This window comes from Channa argus, chromosome 23, assembly GCF_033026475.1.
Source record: "Channa argus isolate prfri chromosome 23, Channa argus male v1.0, whole genome shotgun sequence".
In the NCBI taxonomy this organism is placed as follows: Eukaryota; Metazoa; Chordata; class Actinopteri; order Anabantiformes; family Channidae; genus Channa; species Channa argus.
The window spans coordinates 10227780-10240067 of record NC_090219.1 but is presented as its reverse complement, the minus strand read 5'-3'; the positions used below and the strand labels follow the sequence as shown (position 1 = coordinate 10240067).

Sequence of the window (12288 nt, the reverse complement as noted above, 5' to 3'; positions counted from 1 at the left end):
CACCAGTTACAGATGGAAATACATATCACTATGGCTTCCTTTTGATAGTTTTTAAGTAATTCTGTATAAAATCAGACGTACATTTGACTGGAAATTGAAAATCTACTTCCTATAGCGACAGATGCAGCAGCAGTGTAGCTGAAACACGTCAGCAAATTCAGCTCCGACATTAGTTCATGGCCACTGTTTTGTTGCATGAAATATTACGTTTGGGTGGAATTCGGTTTAAGATTTTAATTTCTCGCTGTGTTGTCCATGTCAGTGCTTGTCCTGTGGTGCCAGAGAGAAACACTCCAGGAGTCAGTAAATGACAGCACAAGGCCAGTGAAAAACTGCTTCGGCTAGTGGTTGTGGTTTCTGTTGTGTGAACGTTCTTCAGTCTACAGTATGTCCTAAAAACATCGTGTCCTCTTTCAAGTGGTCAACCACAAATGTGATGTACGTTTGTCTTGTTAGTGTCACATTAAATACAAAAGCGTCATGTTAATTTTGTTCAGAGCCTTTTTGAATTTGTAAACTGCTCACATTTGGACCAATGAATGAATCTTGAATTTAAATTGGAATATCTGTGCCCATTTTAAGACACTTATTCTTACTCAAAGTCACCAACAGAAAGGCCGAGCAAATGACCCAATGGTGCCCACGTCCCCTAACAGTCCACACTGCGTGACACCAACTTCACATTTGTGTCACCGTCAATTATCAAGTCAAGGCAAATACAGCAAGCAAATATCTGTCAGCTTTGTAAGTTTTCCTTCTCTACCTCCTACAGTTTTTACTGATGGTATCAAACACAGTTCTAATGGGTCTCGAGATCTGTAAATCCTCAGTTCACCATTGTGTTCCGGTAATTTTATTGGCTGATTAAGACATGATTGAACTTTCAGAGTTTTTACAGCATCTATACTGAACAGAAATATCTTTGGTGCAAATATATAGTTAGAGATTTTATTGATGTACAGTGTGTTTGTTTTTTGAACACATGTGAGACAACAGGACGTAAAGGACCAGACACAAATTCAAGTATATCAGCAAAAAGTCAGAAAGCATTTTACAGTGGTACAGTGGAGTTTTGGATGGTTTTGGATGCAGAAGGCCGCAGGCTCAAATCCCACCCAACCAGGTGTGGCCCCGCCCATCCACCAAGGACCACCTTGGTGCCGATCCCGAGCCCGGATAACATACGAGGGATGCGGCAGGGAGGCCACCCGGCGTAAAAAACACATGTTCTGCTGCGGCGACACCTGAAAGGACAAGCAGAAAGACGTTGATCTTTTGACTTATGAGTTTCCACCTTCTCCCAGTGGTGTCTCCAGGTGCTTGGAGATGCAAAGATCTGCAGGCCACTACATATTGAATTTTTGTTTTTCCATTCTGTAAAGAAATTCTTGCTGAATATTTGCAGTTTTGCTGCTGCTGTAACATGGACATGTCCCCACTGTGGGACACATTTTTTGGCCTGTGATTGGCTGATTAGACTTTTGCATCGAGGAGCAGCTGAACAGCACCTAATTGCGTGGTGCCTGTAAACAGAACTATGCAACAACAAAAGCAAAGTCATATCAAATTATATTTGAAATTACTTGAACAATTAATATGAGTAAAATTTTTTCAGTCTAGGATCCAGTTTTTACAGTACATTCATGGGAAACACTGTAAACAAACTGGATGAAACTTGACAAACTTGACAAAAACAAACAAGTAGGAAAAGAAACTCGTGCTCGGCCTAACTGAGGCCTAAGCACATGGCACACACACACACACACACACACACACACGTAGCAGACATCTGCACAACAACACACCCGTCCTGCCTGCTGTAATCTGACAAAACAGGTGGGGTGTCACTCACTTCAGTCAGTCCGTCCCCTGGCAGGACAGCACTGTTTTATTTTAGCCTAATGTCATGAAGCAAACACTGAAGCTGGGTTCATGAGCAGCCAGCTAACACCTGAAACACCAAAAAAATCCACTAAGTGAAAAAACTGTAAACAAATTTAAAGAAATGATTCTTTCATCATTTGCTTCACCATATGTTAATACAATGGAAAGTAGTCTCCTTAATGTTACTCCTGCACAAGTAGATTATCTTGTTGATAATTCTGCAGCCTCACTACGTACAATACTCGATAGTGTTGCCCCTCTGAAAAAGAAGGCAGTAAACCAGAAGAGGTGATCTCCATGGTATAGTTCACAAACACGCAACTTAAAACAGGAAACACGGAAGTTGGAAAGGAAGTGTTGTTCCAGAAATTTAGCAGAATCTCATTTAGCCTGGAAAAATAGTTTAAAAATGTACAAAAAAACAACAGCATATTATTCATCATTAATAGAAGAAAACAAGATCAACCCCCGGTTCCTGTTCAGCACTGTAGCCAGGCTGACTAAGAGCCATAGTTCTGTTCTAGTTTTCCCTTAACTCTGAGCAGCAATGACTTCATGACTTTCTTTATGAATACAATTGTAGCTATTAGAGAAAGAATTCACCAGATCCCCCCACCAAATATTACAGATAGATCTTCACGTACAACAGTGCTAGAGTCATCGATTAGGCCCCAATCCCTGTTAGACTGCTTTTTACCCATAGATCTCTCTGAGCTAACTTCAAAAACCTTCCTCTTTAATAAAACTTATAGTTAGTTATAGTTATGCTGCCATAGGCTTAGACTGCTGGGGGACCCACCCCCCGATGCACCGAGCTCCTTTCCTCCTCTTGACCATCTCTCCTCTCCTCTCACCCCACAATTGTCACCACTGTATGACATTAACTCTGTGTGTTTTCTCCCGTAGTTGTCTTTGTCCTTCTCTGTCCCCCTCTCTCTTACCCTTTCTGCAGGTGTCTCCGGCTTTGAAGCTGTGTGTCTTTCAGTGTGCAGCTCCTGGTCCTACCAACCTTCCCTGATGTTTTGTTCTTGCTTTTTGTTGCTCTGTTCTTTTCTCTCTTCACTTTGACCCCAACCGTTCGAGGCAGATGGTCGTCCACCCTGAGCCTGGTTCTGCTGGAGGTTTCTTCCATTAAAGGGAGTTTTTCCTCTCCACTGTTACTCCAGGGGGAATTGTTGGGTTCTCTCTATACATCTTTATAGTCTTGACTTTATTCTGTAAAGTGCCCTGAGATGACTTGTTGTAAACACACGAGAGAGCTGCAGATAAAGACAGGTCATTTTAATTCTCCTCAGATGAGGCTGGACATGTCGCTCTGTGGCCCCTTGGGGGCTTGGGGGCCCTATGTAATCACTTAGTCCACATAAAGCAATGCACAGCTTAGGAAAATACAATTATGTACCTCTTTGACGCTCTGATTTCACTCGGCCACATCCTACAGCGACAACTGGCAGCCACAAGTCATCAGTGCGACAGGTCGCTTTATTAGGGACTAAGATTTGAAAGCCAAATGTTGGGCACTACATGCTCATGAAACTCATGAACATATTTATTATGAACTAATTTCACAACTGTGCTGTAATTTGTAAACAGAGTTTATTGATGCCCAAACGGAAAATGCACCACAATGACAGGTCATATGTCAAACTTTAGGCCTGACAAGTTACGCAAATGCTTTAACAAATAGAGAAGTTTTGTTTTCACAACCTACTAATACTGAAATTGAAATAAAAGTTAATCGTGCATTAACACTTCATAAAGACTCATATTTAGGAGCTTTTTGTAGTTGTTTTCACATTAAAAATAAATCTGTGTAAGTTCTTGTAACTTTGTATTGAACAGTTTATTTCCCCTAATTTCTCCCATAAATTATTTGAATGAGATGGATCCATATTTCACCACAGCAAGTCAGTGGCAGGAGAATGGCGTGTGTCCTGCCGAGCGGCGTCCATGAAGGGTCGCCATCATTCAAGGATACTACAAGGTCTGATGACGTATTATCAACTGTACATCAGGTTTCAACATCAGTATTTCAGCTTTCAATATAGAATTTTGGCTTTTGAGTTAATGAAACACATGGCCCCATTTGGCTCCATATAAATATAGGAGTGAGAATCTCTTAGAGAATAAAAACTAAAATGTTTCAGAGGGTCTTTTCCTTTGGTTCTTCTGCTACTTTTTCCATTGTTCAAGAAGCTGTACGGTACAACAATCAGCCACAACATTAATAATAATTTTAATATAAAAAATACGATATGTTTTTTTTAATAAAAAACATTAAGAACTAATCAATGCTGATGTATCATTATGGGTTAACCATCTGTCAGCACATAAAGTGGTTAAAATCAGCTCCACCTTCACCAACTGTGACCTTTCACCTTTAGTTTTAATTCATTTCTGTACAGGTTTTGCCATTTTTAAGCCTTTAAAATACATTGTTTTCCTAGTGGACTACTTTTACTTTTTCACTTACTTTTTCACAAGAACTCATTTTAATATGTCTGTGAGTCCTCTGAAGAGAACACTGTGGATAAAAATGTACAAACATGATATTACAATTCTCATTTCTCTTCTCACCTTTGGACTCATAATGAACATTTTATGAAGTTTCAAATTCATGTAGACTGATTATCTTTTTCTGCACATTCTTCCTTTTTGTTAAAACTTACCCAAAATGCAACTCAGCCATTAACAGTTCAGTTAATTGTATGTAACTTCTGTTAATAGCGGTTTGTAGCCCTTTCACAACCTGTTGTGTTGACACTTCTGCAATACATTGACAAATATTGTGGTCAGGAATTTCATGTGTGTGGTCTCCTAAGCTCTGCCTTCCTGCTGAGAAACACTGAGGCCGGATCTACATGAATAGCAAAGTTATAAAACATGAATATAGCTGTGCAGACAGCTGCAGTAAGTTAAGCAGAACAAAATAAATAACCTAATTAACTCGAGCAGAGGATGTGTAAATTCCACAAAGGCTGTTTGACTTGACTTAGTAAATTAGTGAAAAGCTTTTCAGTGTGATTGTATTGGACAGACTGCACACATGCTCAGAAGCTCTGCACAGGACTGTGGGATGATGGGAACATGTAGGTAGGGATGTATCAATTTATTGGTATCGGCTGATATTCGCCCTGTGGCATCACACATCTGAATTTCACATTAGCCGTGTTTAAGTTCAATTGGTTTTATTGTTGAATTGGATCAAAGTTAAAAGCCCACGTTGGTAAATGTCAATACACTGCTGAAAAACTCACATGTGTATAACTACAGAGTTTTTCATTTCATTTCTGGCCAGAGTCAAAACATAAAGTGGTCTGATGGAAGTTTATTACTCTGGTCTATTAAACAACAGGGACCATCATTCTCAGATTTCCCACCTCTAAGGGTCTATTATCTGTAACCACTCAACCTGTTCAGGGCGGCCGGGTCGTCTATCCCAGCTGTCAGTGGGCGACAGTCGGGGTCCACCCTGGACAGGTCTCCAGTCTATCTCATGGCCAACACAGAGACATACACAGAGACACTTAAAGACACCGTTGTTCCTTTTATTGCTGCAATTGTTAAATGCCCCTAATGCAGATAACAAGAAGAAGAAGGAAAGAAGAAGGAAAAACAAGAAGTTGATAGGAACAAGGCGTATTCTGTTCCTGAAATAAAAAAGTAATAAAAAAAGTATAGTTCCTCTGAATTACAGCTGCAGTTGTGTCAAAGGCAAGAAGCAACAATGCAGAGTTTGTTTTGTTTGAGTATTCATTAACAGCTTACAAGGTTTACTAGATTAGATTAAACTCAAATCAAAGCCAGTAATCAATGATGATTTTTTAGTTTGACTGGTGTCAGACTTTCCAGATAAAATGTGAATACTACAAAAAGGTCGTGCAGCCACTGAATAACTTCTTTTAAAGTCTGTATGAACCTTGGATTCTGGGATGGAGTATAAGGAGGTTTAAAGAGGTCAGACACGTATGAAGGAGCACGTTAAAGTCTGACCTGACCGGGATCTGGAGCCAGTGAAGGAGGAATTTGGTCAAATTTTCTAGCTTTACTTGAAATGCGAGCTGCAGAATTTTGCACAATTTGAAGAATTTTACAGCTGCAAAGCAGCTTGTAGCAGGCGTGAAAGTAAAAGGCAGCTAAAAGAAAGAAATGCTGATGTTGTAACATGCTGTTAAGAAAAAGAAGATTCTCAAGAACTGTGTGATTTTGAAAGTGTTACTGTACAGTAACCTCATCTGGTGAAACAGTTGAAGACGCAACTCTTACACAACTTCCTTTTCAATAATGTTCCCACATTTTGATTGACATGTCTTCTCCTTGACCTCACTTGTCTACAGTGACCGACTGTGTCAAATTCTGCATTGAGATTGAAGCGGAAGCGATTTAGTATAATATGATAAACAAATATTTTAATTCCTTCTTTGTCAGTTTTATCTGAAAGGAAAGTAGCTGCTCATGGATAAATGGGCAGATAAACATGTGATACGTAATGTTGATTCAGCACCACACCCACTAACACTGAACTTCATATCAGGAAGTGTGTGCTTATAAATTGGTCTTGTGCCTCATTCATTTTGCATCACTCTGAGCAGCAGGCGACAGGAGCTGAGAAACCTCAGACTTTTCTTTCAGAGACGACAGAGTTAACAGGGCATCAGGATGATGCACAGGGACGTCGCACTCGAAGCTTTGGGCGCACTTCTCAATTCCAATGTGACATCTGTTCAGAAACAAAGCTCACATGTTCAGCGTTCAGAAGGCGTCTTTTCTGCAGCAGCATCACACGGGCATCTGTCGATCAAGCAGTTCATACCGACAGTTTTGGATGCAGAAGAAACCAGGTAAATATTGGAGGTGTCGGCTTGAAGTTTTAGTTACCCTGTAGTTTTAAATAGTCCACATCAAGGTGATGCATCTCCTCCCCTTTACATTTCAGCCAGGTGTCAAATTCCTGCTTCTTGCACATCCAAAGTATCCTGCGAGGTGGCCCGCAGGCAGCAGGCTTCCCCACAGCAGTTCAAGACACTCCAACAGGGAAGACTTTCATCATCGATGAGAACGAGTTCTTCGCCCCCCAGTACGACTATGATTTCACCACGCTGAAAGACATTGAGACGTACAGGAGAGGTGGAGAGGTGTACGAGCGCCCATGTGGGTGGTTCCGCTTTGGCCTCAAGGTGAACGATTTCCCTGCTTTTGTAGTTGAGAGACCAAAAATCAATCAAACTCCAAGTGTGTCAGGGAGCAAATCAGTACCCAAATGTCAAAGTAACTAAAAATAGAATAGTCGCATTACTGCATCGTGTCAGTGCTTCATGTTTGAAATGACAATAATGCAAATGTCAGCTGTTACAAGATCGAAATATTTGGTCACAGGTGCTGGATAAATACGATGGAAACACCTGGTTGGGAACCACGTACCGCAGCACCCAGTCGGTGCCAGGAGAGTGGCCGGTCTCCTACCACGGGACTTCAAAACTAGGAGCTGAAGGCATCATTGGAGGACACTACAAGGTTTGATCAAATTTCCATTGTAGTACAGTAGGAAAACATCATTAAGTCATTAAACTATTAGAACTACAACATATCTACAAACCTTAAAGACTTAAAATGTTCATTCTTATATATTTGTGTTTGACAGCCGGGCTCTGGTCAGGCCTATGGCAGGGGGATTTACTCTACCCCATTCATGGCTGATGCTAACCAATATGCCAAATCCTTTACCTCCAACACGACGGGCAAGACGTACAAAGTGATTCTGCAGAATCGTATCAACCCTCAGTACAGAGAGAAATACTTAAGCGACAGGTACTGGCTGATTCCCGTCCCATCGGGAACGTCTGCTTCAGAAGAGCAGCTGATGGTGGAAAGGTCCATCCGTCCATACGGCCTTCTGCTGAAAGAGGTCTAAGACAGAAGATTGACAAGAAAAGCTACTAGTCTTTAGTTAAAGAAATGCAAAAAATCCCCACTGCTGTGAAATGTGTTTTACATGCTGTCTGATAAAAGAAATGAATATTATTATATGATTCAATAAATAAACTAAAACAACTTTGCCTCTGTTTTTGTGAGTTTCCTGCACTTTGACTACACTGCAAACAACAGTTCAGTTCAGACATTATTCCTGTTTGCATTTCTCATCGGACATTTGAAAGAAACACGACATAAAACAACTTCACAGATTTTGCTCCTTTAACACTGATGATGGACAGTTTAACACAGTATCACAATAAAATGAACCAGAGGGAGACATCATGTCTTTGTCGTTCCACACGTTCGCCGTCAAAACTTAATGCAACTCATCCGTGGACAGTTCAGTCTGAGATTTGTGTGTGTTGTGCTATGAAAAGCTTGGAGGAGAAACAATGACCCGTCTACAGATGAGAACTTCTTTCTACCTCCACATCACAGATTCTCATTTTCATTTTTATGTTTGTAGAGTTTTGAGTGAAGGGACACAAGTCGAGGACATTTCTCACTCACTCATGTTTACGACAGCTTCTCTCACATGCAATAGTTCTTGCCAACATTGACCTTAACTTGACCTCTAGTAAACTGTCAAACATCCACATTTTCTCATTTTGCAGTTTCCATTCTCACACTTTAAAGTGTTACAGTGTAACACCCTGACACCCCCCCCCCCCCCCCATCACCACTCCCCCAGTGTCTCTCCAATACAAACAAAAAGTGTTTACATTCTGTAACCACGTAGTTTCATGTAGTTTTCTTTATTCCAATCTTTTAGAAAAACTAAGCTGCAAAATAATTTACAGTCACATTTGAAATAGTTGCAGTTGTAGCCTTTTGTTATTTTAATAATTTCATCATATTTTGACACTGATCTGACCACTAAAATGAAGTAATTCCCCCATAGACTTTCACTTTAGTGTGTCTATGTAGCTTGCATCATCTTAATGGGTGAAAGTAAAATGGTTTCCTAGAAAGGCCCTGACTTTAAGTCCACTGTTAGCAGCATTACAAAATCCATTTATTTTCATTTTCAGGCTGATTCATCTTCATCAAAAAAGGAAACATTCCTTTGTCAGCATCGGCCCCGAGAGCTCAAAGCAGAATACAATGCAAATACACAAAAACTGCCAGGAGACAACTTCACTTCCTCCTTCAGGCTTTTATTTTGCAATCACTTCCTGTTCCTGGTCCCTTCGCCTTCGCTTCGCTTCACTAATCACCGGTGATCAGTTTCACCTGCTCTCACTAGTCTGCTCATATACCTCCTCAGTTCCCGAGTATCAAGAATCATCATCATCTACAGTGAACGGAAGGTCAGCTGTGCTGCTAAAAGCCTTAAAGAAACTAAAGTCATGTTAGTTTTACTTCTAAAATGTTTTTTAAACCGAAACCATTTTTACAGACGTGATAATAATGTTGGAAGCCAGAAAACGATGATGTGATTAGTAGACTATAGTACAACAAACGTGTTATTTGATTGTGTGATTAGAATAACTTGACTCTTGTGATATTTAAAAGCTAAAGATAATATTCTATAAATAATATCAATTCTCATTTACTGAATATTTCTATTTAACAGCCAGGTCAGTGTAAGCTGTATGGCAGGGGGATTTATTCTACCCCCTAAATAAAAGAAACAAGACAAGAGGTACCAAGTTACCCTTTGTAATCGTATTAACCTCAAGTACAGAGATATGCGAGAGTATGTAGTATGTGCTACTAACATTTGAGTAAAAATTGTGGTACTTTTAGTACTGGATTACTTTTATAGGTACCTGCACATACTTTGAGAATTGGTGTACTTTTGCTCTAGGTGAATAAAATTAAAGCTAATGATCAAAGTAAACAACCGAGAGTCATTAGTTTTATCCCTGTCTTAAATGTTCTAGTTACTTTTCTTGAAAAAGTAATTGAGCTGTGGTGTATTTAAGCTCCAAATATCATAAAATTGGTTTTCACCTGTGCAGGTTATTGAACTGAAGAAAAGTTTCAAACTTACTGTAAATGTTAAATAATGGCACAGTGAATAAACTGTACAGGTTGTTGTTCCTCTGAGGTTGTACGTACCTGATACTAAGACCTTCTACGATCAGATGATTTTTATGTTTTCAAGCACACACACACTCAAACATTGAATTAAGAGAAAGGATACTAACTTTCTCTGCCTAAAACATGGGAAGCTTGTTATGAGTTCTTCGTTTGCAATTTCCCACAAGAGGAAGTGCTGTTGTAGTGAATTGCTTCTAGACAACAGCTCTACAAACGCCATTCATTAGTTGACAGTAATGAACGACAGCAGATGATGATTAATCTGATGCAGCTCAGACAATTAGACCTGAAACTGTTCCTGACTTGACTGTTGCTAAGAAACCTAACCTCTTCCCCCAATTTGTCGAGGTCGGCTGATGTTTCCTGAATTCTTTCCTTCTCTTCTTCCTCTTCTGACAAACGTTCATAATTCAACTCGAATGCTATTTCCAGAAAACGTCCGTCTTTGTGGCTTGCAGATTTGTTTAAATACTGAATGTGGGTTGTTTTTGTTTGGGAACAGTTTAATTAATTCATTTTAACTTACTTTACTTTTAAATTATTATCAATTTTATTTTTTCAGAACAAAGAATATTCTAATATTCTAAAGATAAAAGACCTGTGTCCTGCACTTAAAGATTTTGTCAGGCTACATTAAATTGAGTCCCAGAATTAAAATATAAAGCTGAAATCATCCAGTATGGCCTCTGTAATCAATCCGATTGGAATCAATTGAAAGAATTGTGTATATAGAATGAAAGGAGCATTTTAATTATAGTATTTAAAACATAAGCAATAAATCATTGTTTTACACAACAAAACGACGTCTATAGATAAATATGTATTGATCAAATTAAACTGGAATTCAATTAAAGATTTTTGCATTTACTTAACAGAATAAATAAATTCATCTTAATGCATTGAAAGCCCTTAACAGAAGATTCTTCAGCGTCGTTATTTTGAGCAGTACAGCAGGTTGATGCGGTTGATGTCGTTCTGGCTCATCTGCTGGGCTGTGCCAAAAACAGCTTTGGGGTTGGGAACAGCCACCATGGTGGGGCTGACGTTGTCCTTGGAGAACGCCAGTCTGCAGGGAGGAGACAGAGTCAGTGCTTATTCTGAACTTTACTATAGTTTCCTCCTCCAACCAAGAAAAACATGAAGAAAATCACCAGCTCTGTTCTAATGTCTAATGCAAACAAAATAATCTCTGACAGAGCCTGAAGATCACACAGACAATAAGCAGATAAGATGGAAGATTTAACACGTTGCTGGACTTCAGAGTGGTACTGACCTGCCGTAGTGCATGACAGAGCTGTAGTCATAAGGAGTTCCCTGGTTCAGGGTGTTGATCTTGTTAAAGTTGTATTCCATACCTGTTTGTGGACATTGATACGACAAAGCTAAAGAAACTGCTCCTCAAACTGAACGTCCACATTTCCTCCCAGTTCTCAGTGGTTTCAAACATGAAGAGTGTCTGTGCCCAGATCTCAGCAGCCTACCAGAGATGACGTTCTGCAGCAGGACCTGGATGTGCTGGTCCCTGTCGGAGCGGCACTGCTCGTGGTCGAAGCCCAGGACGTGGATCAACTCGTGTTGGACTGATCCAAAGTAAATGCAGCCGTTACTGTTCAGAGACACGGTCTGAGCGTTGCCCTGGCGACCCACGTAGGAGTAGCAGCTGCAGACATGTTGGAGAACACAGGAAGTTCCTCATCAGACTGAGAATGGTTCATCTTTCAGGAAGACGCAACAGAAGCTGCTCTCTGCGACTGCACAACCTGACACTTAACTTGAAGCTTCCTACAACCTGAACTCACACAGCAAAGCTGCTTGATTTTACACTGAGGTTTTATCTCAGGTGTGTGTGTGTGTGTGTGTGTGTGTGTGTGTTTTTTCTTCTAATGCTCGAGACAAATATCAGTCACAGGAGACAACAGTGGAAACAAAAGCAGAACCAAGGAGGACGCTTGAGTTACGAGTCGTCCTGCATTGGAAAAGCCGTAGAATGACCTCTATAATATGCCGTCACTGATACACACCCATTGTATGACTGTATGTCGACGTAGGCTGTCTCAGTGGTGCGGGGGATGAAGCGAATGCAGGTGGAGGTGGAGAAGGACTTGATGGCACTTGTGATGATGCCGAGCTGCTGAGAGGCTGAAGATGGAAACACACAAAGGTAAAAAACACTGAGAGGAACATTTTTCTACATTTTCTTCTTAAATCCATATGATGATACTAAAATAAAGTGTTATGAACTCCTCACTGTGTCACTCCATCTAAAGCTCCACCATGAGGTCCCACTGAAGATCTCAATCTTCTAAAACAGCACTAATAGATAGTTTCATGTTCCTATTACTACTATCTGGGCAGTGTACAGTGTGTTTTAATAGGAGGCTTCAT

General features: G+C 40.2%; 2 protein-coding genes across 2 annotated transcripts; one reads left to right on the top strand and one right to left on the bottom strand.

Moving 5' to 3' along the window:
• Positions 1-6445: 6445 nt before the first annotated feature.
• On the top strand, positions 6446-7935 carry LOC137108813 (uncharacterized). Its single transcript, XM_067493875.1, has 4 exons — positions 6446-6725; positions 6821-7061; positions 7261-7398; positions 7526-7935. Exons 1-4 carry the CDS (start codon positions 6544-6546, stop codon positions 7793-7795), a joined length of 831 nt encoding a protein of 276 aa, XP_067349976.1. The 5' UTR covers positions 6446-6543; the 3' UTR covers positions 7796-7935.
• Positions 7936-9063: 1128 nt separating this feature from the next.
• On the bottom strand, positions 9064-12288 carry LOC137108867 (high choriolytic enzyme 2-like). Its single transcript, XM_067493956.1, has 5 exons — positions 12264-12288; positions 11925-12042; positions 11385-11563; positions 11177-11258; positions 9064-10969 (listed from the first exon to the last, which is right to left on the bottom strand). Exons 1-5 carry the CDS (start codon positions 12286-12288, stop codon positions 10837-10839), a joined length of 537 nt encoding a protein of 178 aa, XP_067350057.1. The 3' UTR covers positions 9064-10836.

Excerpts from the sequence above, each read along its gene's own strand:
- LOC137108813 (XM_067493875.1), top strand. The coding sequence starts at position 6,544 with ATGATGCACAGGGACGTCGCACTCGAAGCTTTGGGCGCACTTCTCAAT. Across the intron at positions 6,726-6,820 it reads TTGGATGCAGAAGAAACCAG|CCAGGTGTCAAATTCCTGCT; the intron begins GTAAATATTGGA and ends TTTACATTTCAG. Across the intron at positions 7,399-7,525 it reads TCATTGGAGGACACTACAAG|CCGGGCTCTGGTCAGGCCTA; the intron begins GTTTGATCAAAT and ends TGTGTTTGACAG.
- LOC137108867 (XM_067493956.1), bottom strand. The coding sequence starts at position 12,288 with ATGAAGCCTCCTATTAAAACACACT. Across the intron at positions 11,259-11,384 it reads GCTGCAGAACGTCATCTCTG|GTATGGAATACAACTTTAAC; the intron begins GTAGGCTGCTGA and ends GTCCACAAACAG. Across the intron at positions 10,970-11,176 it reads TCTGTCATGCACTACGGCAG|ACTGGCGTTCTCCAAGGACA; the intron begins GTCAGTACCACT and ends TCCTCCCTGCAG.